General features: G+C 38.1%; 1 protein-coding gene across 1 annotated transcript in view; it reads left to right on the top strand.

The window, feature by feature from the left end:
- Positions 1–23,859, top strand: part of mtss1 (MTSS I-BAR domain containing 1) — a 77,215-nt gene that overhangs the window by 21,344 nt on the left and 32,012 nt on the right. Inside the window, exons 3-4 of the mRNA XM_026167360.1 lie at positions 5,821–5,882; positions 13,353–13,426. Of these exons, the coding sequence (XP_026023145.1) occupies positions 5,821–5,882; positions 13,353–13,426 (136 nt within the window). The remainder of the gene's footprint in view (positions 1–5,820; positions 5,883–13,352; positions 13,427–23,859) is intronic.

Here is a 23,859-nt window from a genome sequence, read left to right as displayed (position 1 = left end):
AAACCTGGGTAAGCATATGTGAACCCAAAAATGATCAGAGATTTGCAGCAACACAATTCAACAACCATACAGTACAAAACATGCATATACCCAGGCACAAGAGGTTAGACCTCATGCTATTAGATGTTAGAAATTAATTTCACATCAATTTCAGTGTTTCCCACAGATTTAGTATCGTTTCTTAAATTAACTATCAAATAATATAATTTATAAGTTTCCCTTTGAATATTTTGCCATGTGAAACTCAAAATCTATTGCTTTGGACTGCCTGACCAGGCTGGTCCTAAATTTGCAGAGTATCTCCAGAGCATGCAATGGACTACTGCCTTATTACAAGTCAGTGTTGTTGTACTCTGTCTAGTCAGTGGAGGGAATCGTCACTGGGAATAAATCTGAATAATGTAGAGCATAGGTCTTCAGTTAAAATTTAAGGAGGTCCATTTGGAGAAAATGTCCTCAAACAAATATCCAAAATGAGAGACACAGCACTACTCTGGAATCAACAGGGTAGTTGGAGCCATTTTTCTGGAGAGCTTATTGTAAATATTAGGGATGTTCTTGATGATCAATTTATTAGTTGATTAAACTTGGAAAATATAAAAGCAGAAAAGCCTCAGAAAACATTTAGAACTGAGCACAATCAAATGGACATGTTTAAACATTGGCCATATATATTGTTGCTTAAAAAAACTTTCATTAAATTTAAAACAATTTTGATAACAAAATTGTAGTGTTTTAAAATGTTTTAAATGTCTCTGAAATGAGTGTCACACAATGCCACGCCTATGGAGAAAACGGTTAGGCAGCACTTCAGTCAAGTGGTTATATCGTTTTACTTTGACAAAGGCGACATACGACTGCTTGTTTTTGACATTAAGGTATTCCAGAAACAGTGCTGCTTTGCTCAGCTGCCATCTGCTTGCTTTGTACCTTGTTCATTTCCAACCTCCCATCACTGAAAGAGGGAAGGGTGTGGTTGCCCATCAGTGCTACAGCCCTGGTTAATCAAAGCTGCATTAAAACATTGTTAAACCAACTGGTTACTGCTGTTATACTTTAATATAAATAAATATATCAAGTTGTTTCTCCACAGATCAACTCTGTACTGTGTTAATGCCAATGCTGATAGAGATAGGATAATTAAAGTTGACTTAATTTAAAAACGTACTCGCATATATATATATATATATATATATATATATATATATATATATATATATATATATATATTTATTAATTAGAGCTGGGCGATATGAGATTTTTTCATATCACGATATGTTTTTTTCATTTCAGGCGATAACGATATCTATCACGATATAAGCCAAATAACTATATTTGTAAGATTTAAATGTGCCGTTGCTCACAAGTAAAATGTGAAATAATCAGCAGCTTGTTTTTATTTAAATATTTATTTCCCATAATAAGTTCAACAGGGTAGATGTACTTAAGGAACATGAGACTTTTTCAGATAAATAAAGGCAAATATTGCAAACTACACAAAAGGCAGCCGCTAAAGCGTTTAAGTTTCAAAATAGAACAAACGAAACAGACTACTAAATTGTCAATTCCACTTAGAAACAAAATATTAATTCTAAAAATAAATCTTAGTTTGTTTTACAGAATAACAGACAAAACTGACTAACTTTTGTCAATATCAAATAAACTGAGAACTAAAAGGAAATTCTCAATCTCTCCTTGTTGTATAGCTGAGCTTTTCAAACAGTTTTAACAGTTACTTTAGTCTGACAAAAGCCGAATGACGAATTAGCGCTTCCAGTCAGAGACTGAGGCTACGTCCACACGTACACGGGTATTTTTGAAAACTGAGATTTTCCGTTTTCGTTTTAAAAAATAATCCCGTCCACACATAAAGGCAGAAATGAAGGAAAACGCTGCTATGAACATGCCAAAGCAGCAGGTGGCGCTAGATTCCTAACCATGCAGAAATGTTGGCCAATCAGAAGTCTAGAAGCCTCGGTGGGAAAAAGTAAACAAAGCTGCGGCATAGAAGCAGAACCGAGTCGTATGTGTGGACGGACAGTAACTGTGTGTATATGTAAGCATTTAAACACTGCAGAGAGTAGAATTAACAGTAACAGTATTGTAGAAATCCATTTTACCGAAACAATAACGTGGCGCACAGCGTGACACATGCACCAGTTTATTGTATTTCCAGACTTGCTTTCGGCACAATTTACAGTGCACGCTACTCTGTTTTTTGTCAGACTTGAAATAGCTGAAATACCTTCACACTACGGAACTTTTATGGCTCTTCCGTTCGACAATCTCTCCGGCATTGGAACCATCATCGGTTTTCTCTTCGGTCACGCTCGGTTGATTTTTCTAGTCGGCACACTCATTTCCTCCATTACCCGCTGGCTGCTTCCCAAACAAACACACGTGCGGCTTGGCACTTATGCTGTACGTAACAAGTCACGCGACGTGACGCTGCGGCTGTGATTGGTTCGGCTCTGCGCTACTTAGTTTGGATTGGCTGACCTTTTTTTTAAATTTTTTTTATTTTTATTTTAAGAGGACAAGAGCGGCGAGGTCTATCGCGATAGCTTAATTTCTCTATCGAGTAAAAGTTATATCGCGATACATATCGTTATCGTTCTATCGCCCAGCTCTAATATATATGTTAGTATATATAAGTTTTCAAATTAAGTCAACTTTAATTATCCTAAGTTATATAAGCTTTTTCTTAAACCCCAGTACAAATTTACTCCAAGTTCATCCTATCACTCCTCCACCCACAAGTCAGAAATGGATTTGGAGTGTAGTCTTTCCTTTTCTCTTAATTTTCGTAATTTTCTATTCATCACAGGCTCGCTGTTAGATGTTCACCAGAGACATTCTGCCCACCACCTGCAGTATTTCATCATGCACAGCTAAATCCCTGCAGCTAGTAAACCTGTCAGCCCCATGCTGCGTGCATACTTGGCTAGCTGTAAAGCGGGGGCTGGCTAACGGCTTTAGCAGTGTAGAGCTAAGAGGCTAATGTTGTTGTGTTAGGGGTTAAATCGGTATTATCCTCTCCTTGGTGGACCAGCAGAGACAGAGGACAGACAGGGTGACTGGGTTCATGAAAATAAAGAGAGAGAAAGTGGAATCGGACCTCTGTTCGAGCAGGGCTTTCCTGTGTTTTAATTCAATAACCAGGACACTGCACCAGCAGCTGTTCCTTCAGATATAACCCAAGGTCAGAGCCTACATGAACCAGCGTTACATTACATAATCATTCAGCCGCTTTTACAAAATGTAGATAAAGAAGTAGCTTTGACCCCTCAACGGTAAATGCCAACAAGATATGTTAATAATTAATCTTTTTTCCAGCTCCAAAACAATGGTCTCTTTATTTTTCTTTTTTGTTACAGAGACCTGCTGTGATACTAGTGTTAAATTTAAAAGCTGTTTTACTCACTTTGAAGAAGTGCCTGAGCAATTATTCTTGTGTCTTAATCAACATCAAGTTAGACTTAAACATCACTTTCCCAACTTTGGAAGTTAAATATAAAAGGTTGAACTGAAATGATGTGAGTGGAGTTGACTGCAACATGTTATGGTAGTGCAAATGCAATAAAAGTTTCCTAATAAGTGTTAAACAGGGCAGGGATAGCTCAGTAGGTAGAGTGGTGGCCCCATGATCGGAAGGTCGGGGGTTCGATTCCCCTGAACAGCTACCCTGAGGTACCCCTGAGCAAGGTACCGTCCCTACACACTGCTCCCCGGGCGCCCAGTGGCTGCCCACTGCTTCACTGAGTGAATGGGTTAAATGCAGAGAGGGATTTTCCCCACGGGGACCAATAAAGCACACTTTCTTCTTCTTCTTCTTCTTAAACTAAAAGTACTGACAATGACACAGAGAGAATGAAGTCGACAGGGAGATTTTTTTTTTTTGTTTGCCACACTTTAACAGTTTGTTATTTAAGTCACAAACAAATATACAAACTGCAAAAAAAATTAAACTAAAAATTTTAAGAAATTATACAAAAAGTTAAATTGTAAATAAATCACAGATATGACACACAACTGTTTTAATAGCTGAATATTCTGGCTTTGTAAAAGATCCCTGAAGCAAATTCAGTTAAATTTTTAGTTTTACATTTTTTTCCAGACAGAGTAGAGGGAAAATGAACACATTTCTAAAACAAATACTCGAATAAATCTGAATATGTAAATCAGTTACCAGAGCATGTTTGCAAACCTTGACAAGCAGTTGGACCTGGCTGATCGAAAGTAAGCATGGCCTCAAAAAGAGAGCTGGAATGCATTATACAACTCCTTTCAAAAAAGAAGTCAGTTTCTCGAGCAGTTCAGGCTGTTGACCAAAGAACTGATTATGATATATATGTTTAAAGATGCAATTAATTAAGCTAATTTGATTTGCTTGAAGTATGTTTCACAAAAAAACTAGTTTTGCCTGTTATGTGGGATGTGTTTTTTTGTTGCAAGTAAGCACATTTGGTGCTCCCAAGATTTTTTTCCAGGGGTTTGTACAAAACAAAAAAAGTAGCCATGACAAGTCTCCAAACTACTAACATTTTTCTAACTTTGGTATTTTAATATGTTGGCTTTCCAGCTAGCAGTTAGTGCACTGATGACGTCATGTGAAGTAGGTTTTGCATTGAGATCCCTGGTATTCATGCCATCTTTTGTTTTTGTTGAGCCCTTAGGGTGTGTTAAATTGGTAAGGAGATTTAAAGCTTTAGGGATTAGGCAACTAATTGATTAATCAGTTGAATTTCTCATGTTTTCAGTGTTTGTTTTTTTTGAGTGCAGGTTAAAACTGACATCATGAACATTATGATGGATTCAGAGTGTGAACTGCAGTTTCATGGCAAATCAGCGACATCTGCATAAGAACATTAGTTTGCTCATGTTTAGCGCCACTCGGGTGTTTCTGCTCATTAGTTGTCAGGCTCAGAATCCCCATCCCCTGTCATAACACGCATCTAGAAGCAAAAAGTAACATGCCGAACAGCTGATAATTGCTTTGTTTTTTTTTGTTATGTTAGAGAAAATCTGGAGAACTCTAAATATATGTGAATGTTAGATCCCCTAGGATTCAGTTAAGAGCTGCATTTATTGCTTAAATCTGTCATTAGTTAACTGAAAACTGGCAATAAACTATCCAGCAAAATAGAAAACAAGGTTTTTGTCAAACCTTTCACTTATATTCAGTATTTATTTTTAGATTTTCCATCTCATTTGACCTAAATGTTTTACTTTCTTTAATACCTTCATGCTGCCCCCCCCCCCCCCCCCCCCCCCGCATTTGTACATTTCAGACCTCTGTTCTCTTTCTGTCATCCTGATTTTCATTTTGATTAAATCCCAAATTCATTTAAGTGGAGTCCATTAATCCTCACTGGATTTAATACTGCAGCTGTAATGCTCTGCTAAAGCACTGACAACATATTTTCTGTAGCACCTTTCTTTCTCTTAACATAGTTTGTTGGAATATGAACTCCCCTTAGGACTGTAATTTTTCAGTTTTTGTTTCACAGAGTGTTGATGTTGAATGCTCCTGTTGGATTCAAATAGGTCAAATGTTTCAGCTTTACGCGTCTCTGTTCAGTTTTGTGTGATTTGTTTTCTACACATTCCAGTCCTGTGCAGACAAATGTCTGGCAAGTTTAATACTAATACCTAAATAATGCCCCTTTCTCCCTTCGTTAAGGCTACAACTCCTTCAGGATTATGGCTGTGAAAGAAATATTGTTAACATCTCTTTTAGACTTAAGGAATCTTGTTGCATCCTGACTTGTGTTACAGAGGTTTAATGCCCTCATTTGTCTTCTCATTTCCCCCCCGCAGGCCAGTTATCCTACATGGGAGGACTTTGTATCCAAAGGAAATAAACTGCAGTCACAGCTCAGGTAAGAGGCACATTTTAACCCCTTTTTTGTGTGTGTTTTTAAATCAGCAGCTCATTATTAACATGAAACATTTTCACCTGTAGAGCAGATTAACCTGTAGATGAGTATGGGCTCAAAATGTGGTCATAAATATTTTGTACTTGTAAATCAGTTTTGTACTTGTAAAAAAAATTTGTGTGCGTAAAATAGATTTGTGTGTGGACTTAGCCAAAAAAAACCCCTGCAAGTTACAACTACGAATTTTGACCCTATTTTTCTTCCTTTCATCTGATTGGTGAATGTCATGTCAATCACAAATGTAACAATCCAATCAGAGAACAGATGGGTTTGGCTGTCGGAGGGGCGCTTTTTTTTGAACTGCAGGTCTTTGAAGGGAATAAATGCCCTTTTACATGCCAACCCAGCATTTTACTTCATCACCACGAAGTAAAACAGTCTGTGGTCGTCCGAGTTTGGTGATTTTTGTGTCACAGGACTACGTGTTTAATACAGGGACTTCCACAGCCTTTTCACCAGCGCTGCGGACGCAGGGGTGGGGGGGCAGTGTTTTGGAAATGACAGTCTTCATTACAAAGCTTTCTTCGTTATGAATTAGCATAGATGTTTTTATTGAACATTTGAAGAACTAGCAAAAAAACCCCACAAACTCTTGTAGTTCACATAAAGTCAGAGATAAAAACGACAAGGAGCAGGTGCATCTAGTACAGGTAGAGCTGCTGCAAAAACCCACAGAGCCCAGCAGCCAGCAACAAATTCTGGATCCTTTGCTTTTAGTTAGCAGTTAGCATTAGCAGCACATCCTGCGTCCGATGTGAAAGGACTTTTATGCTGCGCACTGTGACTCACAGCAATGGTCCCGGGTCAGCCCTGACGTTGTGTTAAACTAATCCTAAAGTAATAATGGTATTTCTAACCACTGACATACCACAACTTTATCCTTTCAACAGCTGCTGAAAGTAAGGGGACCTAGCTGCTATCGGATATTTATATAGAGATTACCCTTCAAGGACCTGCAGTTCAAAAAAGTGCCCCTCCGACAGCCAAACCCATCTGTTCTCTGATTGGATTGTTTAATTTGTGATTGACATGACATTGACCAATCAGCTTAAAGGAAGAAAAATAGGGTCAAAATTCGTAGTTGTAACTTGCAGGGTTTTTTTTGGGCTAAGTCCACACACAAATCTTTTTTACGCACGCACAAATTTTTTTTACACATACAAATCTTTTTTTATGCACACACAAATTTGTTTTTACACATACAAATCTTTTTTACAAGTACAAAACCGATTTACAAGTACAAAATATTTATGACCACATTTTGAGCCCATAGATGAGGTCTCCTAACTGTATCACTAATTTTTGGTCATAACCTATTGTATAAAACCAGATATTGCCGTTTCACGCAACGATACTGTTTTCAACCACTCATCAAATCATCAAAGACAAGCTGTTGAACATGTCATAAGTGTGTCACAGTGACATGTTAGTTTTAACAGTTTTGCATGTTTCTCCTCTATTTATTCTCTCACTACCGAGTGTTATATTTTTGTTGTTTAACTCATTCACTGCCATTGACGTCTCTAGCCGTCAGTTGCAGTGAATGAGTCAATGGGTTTAACTCATTCACTGCCAATGGCTGGCAGTGAATGAGTTAATAGTGACTTGCAAACTGTTTTTGGTGTTGGTAAGTAGGGCTGGGCGATATGGCCTAAAATCCATATCGCGGTATAATTTGAAGCATTTGCAGTAATGATATATATCGCAATATATTTTTTCTTCCGTATTTTCTGCACCATAAAGGTGGAATTAAAATCCTTTAATTTTCTCGAAAATCGAAAGTGCGCCTTATAATCCGGTGTGCCTTATGTATGAATTCTGGTTGTGCTTACTGACCTTGAACCGATTTTATGTGTGACACGGCCCTCAAAAATCTATCAAAAATGTTTTAGTACCACTTTGGTGAACTACGAAGCCACACCACTTGATGGATTGCCGGAGCATTACGGCTTCCGTAGTCAGGAGCCTCAGTATATAATATATAATGATGTGCTACGTGATTGCTAGTGACACAGCTATGTTAGCATAACATAAACAGTGAAGCTAGAGGATGAACGCTAACTTCTTTCCACTTGATAAAAGTTAATGTGAGGGTCAAATGCAATCGCATGGCAGGATGCTGTAAACGAACCAAACTTCAGTCAGGACAACAACTGAGATAATCCATCCACAATACGGGGTTAGTTATTAATATACTGCAACAACATGGGAATAGAGCAGCTGCGAGAGAATTCAACATTCAAGCGCAGTTTTTGGCTTTCTTCAAATTCCAAAACGTGCTTCCTCTCTTCACTATTACTGTCGCCCGGCATAATTTGCAGATGATACTGCTTGCAGCTGCTGTGATGCTTTCGACCAAAGCAGGCGCAGCTTGATGACACTATCAACATGCACTTTCGCGGTAGAGCGGTATAGTCAAAATCTCTACCGTTGGCCAAATTCATATCGTTTCTACCGTATACAGTTTCTACTGCCCACCCCTATTAGTAAGGGAAATTATTTATCTTAAAAGGGAAAAAATTGCTAAATGAACCAGAATTTTTTTTTAATAACTTCATAGTTTAAATATATGAAGGTCATGACCATCCCTATTTAAAATAGGAATGTGACTGTTTGATATCTTTTATCAGTCAGAAAATCTTGTTGATCATCCTGCAACTCAGCAGAACATTGTCAGTTTCCCTGAACTATAATTGGATGGCATGTTGCCAAATACTTAGTCATGTTTTTTCAGTTCGTTTTTCCATAGAAAATATTTGCCCACGATGACAAATCAACCGCATCCTGTCTTGTGTCGTTGTGACATCAGTTTTAGGTCGCAGATGAAACACTAAGAGATTTGGGCTTTTAGAGATTAAGAGACTAAGAGATTTTTAGAGTGTAAGGTAGGGCTGCACGATTTTGCATAAAATGAGAATCACGATTTTTTTGGCTTAGAATTGAGATCACGATTCTCTCACGATTTTCTTTTCCAGTATAAATATTTATTGCACTTATTAACTGCTCATCAACTTCGTAACAGTTGAGACTGAACATAAAATAAACATAAAAACAACAAATGTCTCACGTTTTGTTGTTGGCGCAAAATGTTGTACTGCTTGAAATTCCGTCTCCACCGTTGCTCGACACTGCGTGTTTAGAGCAGGTAGTGCAACAATAGAAAAATAGTTGCGGGACAGCACTGTGTAGCGTTTGTCTAGGGTGTTGATCATTTTCCTAAATCCCTCGTTTTGCACAGTGTTGATGGGAGCCATATCTTTGGTCAGGTGATAAGTGATAGCCTCCGTAATTTCCACACATTAAAGGCCAGTCCGTGAAAATATTGTCGGCCATAAACCGGTCCGTGGCGCAAAAAAGGTTGGAGACCGATGTTTTAACCGATGCATGAAACTATACATTTTTAGACATAAGTTGTAACGGCCGCCGTTTTCTTTGAGTATTTATTACACGGCGTGCTGCGGAGAAAAGCCTGTTCTAACGTTTGAGTCTAAGGTTTATTTTTAGCACCCGGCGGCTCTTTTTTTTTTTTTTTTACTTCTCATCCGTAAATAATCTGCTCTTTCATGTGATTCAGTTTATTTTGAAAAGTCTCAAAAGGATCTTGAGCTTTATTGTGAAAGGTTTATGTGGAACATAAACAAGCGGACACGCGATGCTGTTACCGTTGTTGTTGCTAACCACAACGCATAAAAACAGGCGCTTGTCCGTCTGTAGTGTGGTTATATTAAATATAAGAGAAAGAGAGAACTTTAAGAAATTAATATAGCCACTACAGTGACCATCAAAACCATGATCAAAAGGGTGAAAAAATATTGCCGTAAACAGTTTATTTTGCGACACCATGAAACAAACGATAGCGTAAAATGAAACTATAGACGTTTTTATATCGTCATCCGATATATATCGTTATATCAAACAGCCCTACTGGTCATTGTTGTATTCTGTCGTTTTACATGAAAGCTGCACATGTTCTGACCCAGGCTAATTCTGTCCAGTAGCTGGCTTGGTTTAATGACAGTATAATTGCTGAATTTCCCAGTAGGCCAGTTTACTTTGATAAGCATCGCTCTGCTTGCTGTAGCCAGTCACAGTCCATTAGCCCTGCCAGTCAGCCAGCTATGCACACACAAAGCTACAGATACAGGCATAAATAAAGGGCATCCACTTTGCTCTAATGTTTAATGCTACTTAAAAGATCAGCTGTGGATAATTTGCACACACAAAGCTTTATTTCACACATTAACTTCACAGTTATATTTATTCATACAGCCACCAATAAAGATTGTTTGTTTGTTTGTTTGTTTGTTTATTAATTCACTTTTTCTCGATACCTTCTAGCCTCATTAACACTAAAACTTCACCAGGTAGTATTTCATAGCTTGAATTATGAAAACACAAAATACAGGCATGTCATGATTTGCAAGAGGTCCAAAGGCCTCAAAATGGAACATTGTCTGATGCAGTTGAGCTGGTAAAATGCTGTAATCGTAGTCAAAAGGAGGAAGTTTTGACAACAAATAGCTTGAGGCATGCAGAAGAGTTGGACTCTTCTGCATACTGGGCACACATTTAGGATATATGTGTAAATATAAATATTCACTGGAATTCGCATAAACGTATTTCCTTGTAGTACAGAATTGACAAAATAAAGTTTAACTTTCAGGCTGATCATCGAGGGTGATGAAACAGTTAACTCCATTTTTCCTGTCTCTTTTCATGCATGAACTGTTAAGCTTGACTAGCAGAGAAATTTTGCTGATAACAGACATGATGACATAACACTTCTTTAAAAATGAAAGATTCAAATGAGTTTACAGTTATAATAAATATAACAAGTCCGTTTCACTTGACATCTTTTATCAGTGATGGCTCATTGCTGCACCATTTTTAATAGCAAAAAATATGTTTCTGCAGTTGGGCTAATTAGAGATTTCAGCTAAAAAAAACAAACAAACAAAACAGTCAGACTCTGGTCTGTAGATCTGTAGTTTAACTTTAAAGCAGCAGTTACAAGCTGAAAAGACAAGCTGAAGCCTCTCTTAGGCTCCAGTGGGGTTTTCAGTCTTGCTAAAGTATTTGGGACTCTGTGTTTTTCTGCAGCACCACCAGAGTGTTCATTCAGTGAGGGATTTAGATGGAGAAGATCAAATACATATTTGCACATACAGAGCTTCAAGAGCGTGTTTAATTATATTATATGTTTCTTGTAGTCTGACTGTGTGTCTATGTGCTACAACACATTATTGTCAATGCTGGGACTGTTATTAGGTGTTTTTGGAAAGTTATTAAATTAAATTATTGTTAGTTACTTCTGTTCAGTTATTATATATAATTATGGACAGTGTGCACCAATTAACATGTTCTCTGGTTAATGCACCAGATTTATTCCTACCTTTATAAGTCTACTGCTGGTGCATTGATAGGACAACATGCAAAATCATATGGGCACAGCAAATTGGTAAATACGATTTAAACAGTGTGGTATAATAAAATATATTTAAAGGCACTTGAGCACAGACAGTTAAGAAAACACGACTCCAGTTCATGCTGTCTTTTTTCAAGATGGTATAAAGTTGGTATGAAGATGGAATTCATTAAGTGGATCTAAGCATCATCAACTAAAATTAAACCAATCTCTGCTACACTTGATGTAACCTAACTCTGACCATGAAACCACAGCCACTGTGCACCAGTCCAATACACTGTTGTTTACTTTAAATCCATCACAGTACAGCAAACTAACCTGTATCCTGCACTAACCTGCAGAGTGTTTAATGCAATCTTTAAATAACAAAATTAGTCTGTCTCAGTTTGTATAGGAAAAAACATAATGTCACAGATACAAACCCAATATCTGATTTAAAAACATGAGGACTTAGATGTGAGCTTTATATTTCCAGCTTATCAAATAACCACTGAGCAGTGCTTGTATAGCATTTACTATTGTTGTTGTTGTTGCTGTTATTATTATCATTATTATTATTATTATTGTAATTGGTTCATTAATTTGTTGAGTCATTTGACTATTTATTTTTTTAATGTTTACACTTTTATTCTTCCATATTTTCTAAAAAGTTGTTGTAAATTGGATTGTTGTCTTCAGCCTATCCTGTTTGTGAACTGCATTGTTAAGTGTGTGTGTGTGTGTGTGTGTGTGTGTGTGTGTGTGTGTGTGTGTGTGTGTGTGAGAGTGAGAGAGAGAGAAAGAACTCTTTGGTCTTAATATGAAAGAGAATTTCCACTGAGGTCAGATGCACAAACTAGAGACAGGAGTGTCATATGATCTTCTTAGTTTGGCTTTCAGAGATAATGACTGTGTGTGCGTGTGTGTGCATACATGCACTTGCGCAGCTATAGAAGCATAGACCTGACTGGTAATTGACACACATACACAGACAAAAGATCCATTGATGTAGCTGATGTGCGCCTCTCAAGGTCTCCAGTTGCACTCCTAACACTGGCCTTTGCAGGTGATTGGACTCATTTATCTTCACCAGACTGACTTTCATAATTAAAGTGGGGGGGGGGGGGGTTGGTTTTTTTTTTTCCTCGAGTAGTGCAGAGGCTTGTTCGGGATGCATCTTCTGATTTTGTGTCTGTGTGTGTGTGTGTGTGTGTGTGTGTGTGTGTGTGTGTGTGTGTGTCTTTCAGATTTAGAAAAAGTTCTTATGGTGGCACTTATGTGTCTGATTACCTGACCTATTTATTCCCACTGTTGCAGATTTTAACAGTTTGTCCAAACCCCAAAGGTACATACTGTATGCTGTAGTCACTTTGTTTATGATTCTGTATCAAATAAGCCATGCCTGATACCAGTGTGCACCCTCTGAAATGGGAACTTCTGATAAACACTGCTCAAGTGTGAACTCATTTAAGATTTTGTCCTTCTCGTCACATCTAATTTGTTTGCGTTGGCGGCTTCGTGGTCCTCAGTGAGTCTGAGCGTGACCACAGTTCCAGCCTCATGCAAATGTTCATCAGAGAGTGAGAGACTTTTTTCGTTTTAAACGTTACCATCCAACGGAAGTGTGGACGCAATGCCCATTAAATTGTGAGCCTGTGTCTCTTTGAAACTTGATTGAGACCCGAAGCACAAATAAGCTCTGCAAGACACCTCATCAGTGCGATAGAGCGTATTTACTAAAGCTAGTAAAAATCTAAAAAGGAGGTTTTTGTGTGGTATTTAACTTAATCCATCTAAAGAGTTGTTGGTTCTTTACAATGTCATGCTTGTGCTTTCAACCAGTTGATCGTCTACCTACGCATGTTGCCATGACACTGTGTGTTGGGCTTTTCTTGGAGGAGTTAATGCAGTGGCGTCTTTTGCTTTCTAAACCTGAACAAATGATAACATGATGGAATGATATTATGTGTACATTAAGCACGACAGGTAACACGTGTTGTTTGTTTCAGAACGACCATCGTGGTGACCGGAGCCTTCCTGGATGCTTTTCAGAAGGTGGCAGACATGGCGACCGGAACCAGAGGTAAACACACACACACACACACACACACACACACACACACACACACACACACACACACACACACACACACACACACACACACACACACAGTTGACACGTTACTGTCTGTGGCCCAGTTGTTATCATCTTGCTCTGTGTTTTTATGTGACTCACAGCAAATCAAGATAAATGTTTTCTCTCTTTCTTTCTCCTCACAATGTGATCTTTCACTGTTTCTCTTTTTATTATAAATAGTAACATCATGAGGGAGCTAATTAGCGCTGTTAACTCTCCGTGGACAGTATGTGGGTGGGATAGAATATCAAGTAAAAACCATTAACCATTGTGCTACTAAAGGATGGTATGTGGCAGGACAAGCCCCTAGCTAATTGTCAGTACATTGCTCGTTCTATCTGCCTTTCTTTGATGGCCCAGTGATTGAGTGGCAACCTGTCCAGGGTATACCTCCTCACCATAAGTCGGGCTAAGTGACAACATGGCTAATTTTGTGTGTTAAAGAACCTTCGATTGCGTTCTATCAGGCAAATGCCATAAAGTGCTCTAGTTCACCAGAAAAAGCTTTTTACATATCAGGTTATGCTGTTGATGTTAATAAATAATGAACAGTTAATTAAACATTTTTAAGGGCTGTGATTAGTCTGCTGGACATACTCAACAAAAACTTGAACAAAAAGCAGTCACTAATTCAAATCCTACTGTAGCCTGTGGGTGCTTTTCGGTTTGCATGTCCTCAGGTAACATCTCAGGTCATCTGAGAAGTCTAATAATTTTGTTGAAAATGTATAGAAGAAATGCAAATTTGTCTGTAACTAAGGCTGTAAAAGGCTCTGTGTCATGGTTAAGACCATGACACATTTTAATGTGGGATTCTCTGTTTAGTCTCAGCCAAGATTTTGAAATGATTTCTTGTAGTTCTGGTTATTATTGGAAATATTGAATCAGGGAGTGCTAAAGAAAATGTGTGTGTGTGTGTGTATAAGTGAGAGGGTTGACAGTGAATTGATTAACAGCCTTTAGGATACAATCTGTAGACAAAATTTGTAAACCGCCTCATCACATGTTTCCTTCATAGGTCACAGATAAACTGTAGTTCCTGCTACTTGAATCCAAGTAGCAAAAAAAAAATAAAAAATGAACGAACATTTTTGCGTTCTGAATCGATCAAAATCTCCAACATATAAGGTTTACGGTTTTTCATATACTCACCCAGCTGGCATAGGCTCCAGACCTCAGCAACTCTGAATCCATTAAGATTGGATTAATGGTTGGAATTTCCCAAATGTTGTTTTTTGCTTTTCTTTGGTTCAGAGAATGGGAAATTGAATAACTTTTTAAAACATCACACAATTTTCTTGGCTAGTTCTGATCTTCGCTATACGAAAGTCCTATTATTTATTTATTTATTTTTAGTTTATTTAAACTGATTTTCTTTGTAAGAACTGTCATTGCCACCATAACCAATCAATGACGTTTGTCTGTTGGAAATTCCAAAATCTGTTCAAAAAAGAATGAGTCAGAATAAATAAACTTTTGTGTTTTCTCTAAATTGGCAGCAGATTACAGGACTTTTTGTCAGTCTAAATTTAAAAAAAATAAAATAAAGTGTGATAGGCTACTAGAAGGAATTACTTGTACAAATTAATTCCATATAAACATTATTCAAATATGCTTACCAATAGTGTTGTAACTAGTGTTCCACCTCCCACATGCTTGTTGGTGGGAGGGTTATGTTGCTGTGTTTAGTATTGGTGTGCAATACTGCAGATTTTGGTATCGATCCAATACCCCAAAAAAATACAGAGCCAGTATTGCCAATACCAATACTTTTAACTTATAAAGGCAGCATATGTAGGGGAGGGCAGTGTGTAATGATTTATAGGGTGAATCATAATCGACCACTAAATCACTACGATTTACAATTTCCACATTAATAAGTTAACACAACAAAACACAACTTTCAGCTTCTGTATTTTGAAGTTGGGGTTCTTTGAGACCTGGAATGTAAATGTGCCTGTTTATAAAGCACTTTGGGTCATCTTCTGTTCCTTAAATGTGCTAATGGATTGAAATAAAATATACAGTCAACTCAAAACGTTCAGATCTTTTTTTGGTGCATGTTTAAGGTATATTTTTTCATTTCCTAAAAAATAATTTATTTAACACAATTCAGTGGGCTACATGCTGTACTTAGAGGAAAAAAGTAAAGTATCGATCCTGTCATGATGGTATGGATCCAGTACCAATACCAGCGTTACTATCATGTCTGACTTGTAGATGTTGGAGAACGGTCACTTAAACAGAAATTACAGCATCATGAATTACAGAAGATAAACTTGCATACAGATTAGTAGAGTGGTGAAAATGTGGAAGGTTTTAGATACATTCCTCTTGACTTGCCTCCTCTTGACTCAGTTTTTCCAGTAGTGTCACACTACAGTCATTCAGTGGTAGACCCTAACATGCCAAGAGAAACTGCAGTGTGCCAAGAAGTCGGGGCTTGATTGCAAGCTAGTAAACATGGATGCTGTAGGTTTTCATTTTTTTTCTTTTTGTAAGACCTTTGCAGGTGGCTTATGGCCTAGAAAATAGTGCAATTCATTGGTCCCCCAGTGAGCAATGTTGAAGCATAATTTTAGTTTACAAGAAGACTTCATACAGCCTGCCAACTCATTCAAGTTTGTTTAAGAAGGCACAAAATGTTTCAGTTCAGGTTGAGAGAATTGTTAATCAGAACCTGTTTGGTACAACATCAGAAGTCTGTTCTGCCTTGTATAATCTGTATCTTGGTATTTCTGAACTTGCAACAATTATATGAATGACATAATCGGAGGGTATTCATAGTTATTTTATATATTTATATATTTTATATTCATTTTCACTACAAAGCTTGTGTTTTGTTTATTATTTCAGACTAAAGAATTTAGAGTTTCTAACTGTTAGTGATGCCGCAGTGTTTGTTTGAGTCTGGAAACTGAAGAGGTGTCTGGACTCGGAAACTGCTAATGATGTATGATGTAAGAAGCAGATGGTCACCTGCTCACCAACTTAGCTGGCACCCGAAATCACGTGCTGTTTAATGCAGCCCTAGAAGAAGGACATTACTCAGCAAAATCTATCTAGAAGAAATAGATTTTGTAAAAAGTTTTAAAATGTGAATCTGTAGAAATGTTTTTACTGTTTATAGCTATAATAGTTGTCTCTGGATCTGTAAGGGTCTATCACCCAGTCTGCATTTGGTGCCACATGACTGAGGGTTGGGTTGTCTTAGGGCTGTGTGATATAACGAAATATACTAGATGCCAAAATTAAAACATCTATCGTTTCATGTTACATGCTATCGTTTGTTTAGTGGCGTCGCAAAATACACTGTTTACGGCAATATTTTCTTTCATTGTTTGGTCACCATACAGAGAATAACAGCATGGCCAGTGAAGATGAGGCAGAACCAGGTAGCTCCAAACAGAAGGACCAGTCAAAAGAAATCGAGGACCTTATTCCTAAGCAAGGGGCTACCTCTGTAGCATTGACATGGTTTGGTTATGAAAAGTCTGACATGGACCAGAAAACTACTATGCAAATTATGCCGCAAACCGGTCAACACCACAGACTCAAACATGACAAACCTCTTCTACCACCCACGTGAGAATCGCGTGAAAGTGTATAAAGAGAGTTTATGGATGAGAAGCAAATAAGAGTGGTCAGGTGCTCAAAATAAACCTTAGACTCAAATGTTAGAACAGGCTTTTCCCCCGCAGCACGCCATGTAATAAATACTCACAAAGAAAATGACAGCTATTGCAACTTCTAAATATATACTTTCATGCATCGGTCAAAACACTCGACTCCAGATAAACGACGCCCAGATGAAAACACTTCACGCAAGTCGAGTTGCCCGAGTTTCACAGAATTTACAGAAAATGCACTATTGTATGAAATATATCGTTATCGGGATGAAAAATGTCTTATATTGGGATATGAGATTTTGGTCATATCGCACAGCCCTAGGTTGCCTTGTTTGCAGTCAATCAGCCTCTGTTTGGCTGCTGTGGAGATCTCCAAAGAATGTCTTTTCCTGTTGTTTCCCAATCTATATGTTGTCAGGAGGGAAGGCAGGGACCAGCTGTTGCCCTTTTAAGATGGACTTTACATCCAATACTTTGTGCCAGACTCCTGTGTATCCCTCATCAAATCATCCACCTGTTTTTTTTTTTGCTATTTTATGTTTGTTTTTCAATTAAAATGGGCTATATTTGTATTTAAATTTCTTCTAAAATGTCTTATAATTCCTAAATATAAAATAATTCGGAGCTCACCTTAAGGGCTTTAGGAATGTCACCATAAGTGTAATTAAAACAAATGGTATTTAATTCACTTGCACTTTGTTCATCAAGAAAATGGACATACTAAACATCCAAGTCAGACCCCCTGTTTTAACTATATTGACCACGCACCCTTTCATGCTTTTGTGCATGGTCACACCTCCCAAAGGAAAGTGTTAATTTAATGAGTAGTCATGCTAAATAAATGAAATTATAATTACTATCCAAATTATAAAAATTAATTATATTTTGTGCCGTAATCAAACCTTGGTTCTTGTTTGGCACAGCGGTGGATGTAGGAAGGTTACCATCTGTTGGCACTTAGTTCAATGTGAAGCTGATATAGCCTTCACACACTGCGCGTTGATGAGACACATTCCTCTGTTGTGCATGCGCGCGCATCTGCATAGTGTTTTGACAGCTGCCTCATCCCCCTCATTCTCTGCAGTCTCAACTCAGCTGTCCAGTGTGTGAGAGAAAAGGCAGACAAAAGAAAAAGGAACAGCTGACTTTAAGCAGGGCCAATGCATTTAACACACACTCCTACACATGTTCACTTTTAACACTGGCAAGTCCTGGCATCTTGTAAATTCCCTAATTGTTTTCTCCTTTTCAGCCCCTTGAATTGCCTGCAGGGGACTACATGTATGTCAGAACTGGTTTGGCGGGTCTATGTGTAGGCACTTTGTTTGCTTTTCATGGTAATACTCATGATGTCATAGTTTTGTGGTATGGGAAACGGAGAAGTTGTGCATTTGAATTTTTTTTTTCTACCAGGACAGACAGACAGACAGACATGAGTGACAGGTATCAGTTGGTGTCTTGGTCAAAGGTGGCATTGTTCAGCATTGCTGAACACCCCATGTTGCTGTTTCTCAATGTGGAAACGTGTCAGGACAACTTTCAGTGACAGCTGACTTTAATTGTTCGTTATCCACTTTCATGCTTCATAGACGCTGACAGCATCCTTGTGTTGTAAGATAAGAGAGATAAGATAAGATAGAACTTTATTAATCCCTCGGGTGGGTTCCTCTGGGAAATTCGACTTCCAAAAAAAGCACAGCAACGACCAAAGTTACAGTTACAGAACTGTTATTTATATATATATATATATATATATATATATATATATATATATATATATATATATATATAGATAGATAGATAGATAGATAGAGAGAGAGATAGATAGATATAGATAGAGATAGAGATAGAGATAGATAGAGATAGATAGAGATAGATAGATAGATAGAGATAGAGATAGATAGATATATATAGATAGAGATAGATAGATATATATAGATAGAGATAGATAGATATATATAGATAAATACAGAGACAAATATAAATAAAATAAATAGGAATAAAAAATAAAAATACAAGTGAATTGCACATTTCAAGTATTGAGTCTATTGCACTGTTGACTATTTACAAAAAGTATTGCACAAGGTATTGTACAGTGAGGTGCAGAGGCACTACAGCTTAGTTGTTCCCCCCTCCTTTGTCCTCCTGTTTCCCCTCCCTCTCCCCTCCAGAGAGGAGTTAAACAGTCTGATGGCGTGTGGGACAAAGGAGTTTTTAAGTCTGTTAGTTCTTGTCTTGGGGAGAAGCAACCTGTCACTGAACAGACTCTTCTGGTTGTTTATGGCCGTGTGCAGAGGATGCCCAGCATTGTCCATAATGTCCATCAGTTTCTTTAATGTCCTTTTCTCTGCCACTGTCACCAGAGTGTCCAGCTTCATGCCGACCACAGAGCTAGCCCTCCTGATCAGTTTCTCCAGCCTGGATGAGTCCCTCTTTGCTGTGCTGCTCCCCCAGCACACCACAGCATAGAAAAGTACTCCAGCAACCACTGACTGGTAAAACATCCTCAGGAGCTTCCTGCAGATGTTAAAAGACCTCAGCCTCCTGAGGAAGTACAGTCGGCTTTGGGCTTTTTTATACAGGTGCTCTGTGTTGCATGACCAGTCCAGTTTATTGTCCACCCACAGCCCGAGGTACTTGTACTTGTTGTGTCAATACCTGTAACATCAGTTGTTGAATACAGCCAGAAAAGGCATGCGAAATAAAACCACACAGGTAAACTGTTGTAATTGAAGATTTTATTTTTTGACTGGACAGTATAGCTTTATTTAAAGTCTGCTTCCCACATATGCAACTATCAAAAAAATATGAAACTGTCTCTCCCTCCAAACGTCATAAAGTCACATTTATGCCATAGGATGCCGTTTGATTGATGGCAGCTGATTCTCATGTGTTGATTTTTTTTGTCATAGGTTCCTGTTACAGGCATTGGCACACTTTAGTAAACATCCAGTTTTAAAAAAATATTCTAATAGGTGACTTCACAAATCAGCAAAGCCAGAAAATCTTTGTCCTGTGAGACATTTCATCCTCCTTTATCTGCTTTTGTTGTTGCTTACCAAACTGAGCACTTTGGCATGATCACAATTGAAACTGGCAGATTATTGCTAAATCCACAGAACTATGAGGCATCTTTTCTTACTGAGCTGCAGCTACTTCAGACCTTAAGGTGGTGTGTTAATATCTATTCATGCATTCATTTTCATACGCTCCAGTTCAGAGTTGTGGGGGCTGGAGCCTATTCCAGGTGTCACAGGGTGAACGTTTGGGAACGTCCTGGACAGGTTGCCAGTCTGTCACAGGGTTAATGTGTTAATGTAAGGCCCCATAATTCTCAACAAGAAGCTGGTTTAGAAAATAAGTCGGAGCTTTTAAAGCCACTTATGAACTCATTGCATTGAGCCATTGCTTTAAAGCAATCAACACCTGATCGGTTAGAGTATCCCTAAATGGAAGAGGTGATACTGTCTAAGGCTGCTGACTGGCTAATGTCACCTCTTTTTCCGATGCGTGTGTGTGGGGGATAGGGCTGCCACGATTAGTCGACTAGTCACGATTACGTCGACTATCAAAATCGTCGACGACTGATTTAATAGTCGACGCGTCGTTTGAAGCTTTGCAAGATCCCAAAAGACGCAGGAATAAGTAGTAGGATTTAAGAGTGTAATAACGGACTGAAACAGAAGATGGCAGCACTGCATGTACAAGGATGCCAGCTGCCGTTAAACCCTGAAGAAGAAGAAGCTGTGTCCCAGAATTCATAGCGCAGCCCAGCGCAGTTTACAACAATGGCGGCAGCTAGTTAGTTTTAATATTACTCTCATTATTCTTTCTGGGTCACAAAATAAACGTTTAGGCAAGAATGTAGCTGTGTAAACCTCAAATATCTGCTCAGTTTATCAAGACACCACATATTTTCAAAAGAGCTCCGATGTTTTCGGAGACGTCTGTTACCCACTAGCTCGATAGCGAGCCCGGGGCAAGGCTCACTAGAGCCCGTGAGAACACCGGACTCCCGGCAAATAGTCTTCAAACCCACCGCCGTCTTTCGCTACTCAGGTTAAACATGATATATGAGTCACTTAGATAACTTAAAAATGTTATTGTTTGGCTTTTTTAGTATTTTATTTGTTCCTGAGTAAATCTGTTTGGCTGAGATTAAAGTTGAAAAGAGATTAAAGGTGCTCGAGAATATACTCCGGTGTCCTGTTATATTTTAGATAGCAAGGAGTTTATTAAACACCACCGAAACAATCTGCAAATTTCATTTAAATTTAATAAACTATCATCTTGTCTTTATTTTTAGTTAGCACATACCTTAAACACTTAAAGCTGTAAGCTAATGATAGTTATATAAGAGCAGATGCATGCTAGTGCAATAAGCTGTACGTTTTACGTCCAATGGATGATGATCTGACTAGTCGACTATCAAAATAATCGTTTGTGGCAGTACTAGTGGGGGATAGGATGGGTTATCCAATTAAATCACATGTGATTTAATTCTGTTATATTTCAGTAAACAATGATAAAGGCTCTCCTCTTTCTCATTGGCTTTAACTGAGAACTAACTAATTCCTGCATTGATTTAAAGTCTTTGAGTGTCTTCCTCTTCTAATTTCTATGAGTAAATGAATGCCAGTATTTATTAATGTTAATTTTAAAGTGTGACAATAAGAACAGCACTAGAGTTCAATAAATCTCATCACAATCAGCTGATTTTCAAAGCAGGTTCCCCTCCTCTCTTGATTCCACATGACTGGTTTCCTCAGTAACCAAGGAACTGTTGACGTCTTTAGCATCATGGGGCTTTCAAAGCACACACACAGTTACACACACACAGAGATCACAAGACGACCTACTGAGTCCTGACTAATTCCACCAGAGGTTTCCTAAGGTCAGCTTTCTCTGCATGTTTGCTTGCTCAAGTATTGCAGAGGTAAACATGCAGTTTTCTCTATATTGACTGGTCAGCTGGTCAGTTAATCAATAACAAGTGGATCAATAGAAGGGGAAAGGTTAAATGAGCCACAGTGCATGCAGAAATTGAAAGGCCTTTGAGTCTAAACTGATCAACTATGTAAACTCATGATACATAGGGTTTTTTTCTTCTCCTGATGGCCACAATCACAGTAGGTTTGGAGGAAAAGAAAACACTGGCGGCTAGTCTTGGTGGAACAACTCAGGAGCATATAAAAAAAAATGACAGGAATTAATTCACACATACACACTTACAGGCTTTTCTGAAAGGGCCACATTATGAGCAGTGAGGAGGAGAGTGAAGCTGGAAAATCTGGGTTTAGGAGAAGGACAAACAGCCCTTGCACTGTTTCTCTGGCGTCGTCATTGGAAAATGGAGGGAAATTATCAGTGACTGGAGTTTTGTTTTTCCTTTTTTTTCCACTTAAGACTGATTGTAGTCATGTAATTCTTATTTACTTACATATATCTTGTTTTGGTGAATTATATTTCAATATTTTTAGAACTCTGTGTCTATGTCTGTGGTAAAAAATCCTAAATAATAATCCTAAATTAGACAAAAATAAGATCAAAACAGTTTGATGCCAATGCTTTGAGTATTAATTTGTCTGATGTGGTTTCCTGTCAAAATTTTGGAGTGTGTCCTTTAAGTATGGCTGGGCAGTTGATCAAATATTCTTTTCAGTTATTATTTATGGCTTCTGATAGTTTAAAGAAAGTCAGTCCCAGAGACTGGTCAGTGATCCCTTGGTGATCACAGGTTACTAAGGAAAAATTGGTATTCCCCAGCCAGTTGGCGAGTAATTGCTAAAAGTGACATAAGTTGCAAATAGGTATAAAGTACTGTACCCCTCCTCCTCCTCGTGATTGTTTAGATCTCTAATAGATTGCCACAGTCGGCCACAATGCCAGTTTGTTTCCAGTTTGTGTTTTTCATGGTTTCATTATCACTCAGCAAGCAGTTGGTGAGTGTTTGCAGACGTCAGTGTGTTCCATGTAGGCTACAGGGAACCTTAGCAATCTGCTAGTGACAAAGGAGTTTTTTAAATTTTATTTATTTATTTTTATTGCAGAACCCTGTTTGTGACTGATTTCACCTAGAAACAGCAAGGAGTGTCTAGCAACTACTTGCTAACTAGTCAGGCAGTAAACATTTTTTCCTCAGCAACCTATAGTTTTCAGGGGTTGCTGATGGGCACTAAGCTTGTGTGATTGAAGCCTAAAATAAACAACCTCTATATACGATTCCTGCTTCGTCTATGGGCATGTGAAGTTTAACTACTGGTGTTTCGCCAAAAGGATGTGGAAATCGGTGTTGGAGGTCATTAAGGATCTTCTGTAAAGTGGAAGTTACAGAACCACATTTAGGGTGGTGTTTTCAAACAATAGTGGCAGTATTAACGTTATTATGTCAGCTGATGTAATACACATTCCAGCTAATGGCTTCACACAAATCTGCTGGCACACAGATGGCAGCAATATGCTGTCTGTGTGTTGGCTTTCTGTGCCAGAAAATTCAGCAAAGAACATCACAAGTTGAGCAGGATTTAATTTAAGAAAGAAATGCTCCTGGCAAAAATATTAGAAATGGACCACAAATGGCATATATCAGGCCTCACAAAGACACAGCGTTGTATGATACCCATGGTCAAGCATGATTTACTGGTAACCAAATACGTCTGACCTTTTGGTGTATTTAAAAAAGACTTCAAATTCATAAATGCAATTTCTAAACTGCTTCAGAGCTTTAAATCTGCATTATGTCAAATTCAG

This window comes from Astatotilapia calliptera, chromosome 5 (genome assembly GCF_900246225.1).
Source record: "Astatotilapia calliptera chromosome 5, fAstCal1.2, whole genome shotgun sequence".
Classification (NCBI taxonomy): Eukaryota; Metazoa; Chordata; class Actinopteri; order Cichliformes; family Cichlidae; genus Astatotilapia; species Astatotilapia calliptera.
Note: the sequence above shows the minus strand (reverse complement) of the source record. Positions and strands in the feature narration are given on the sequence as shown.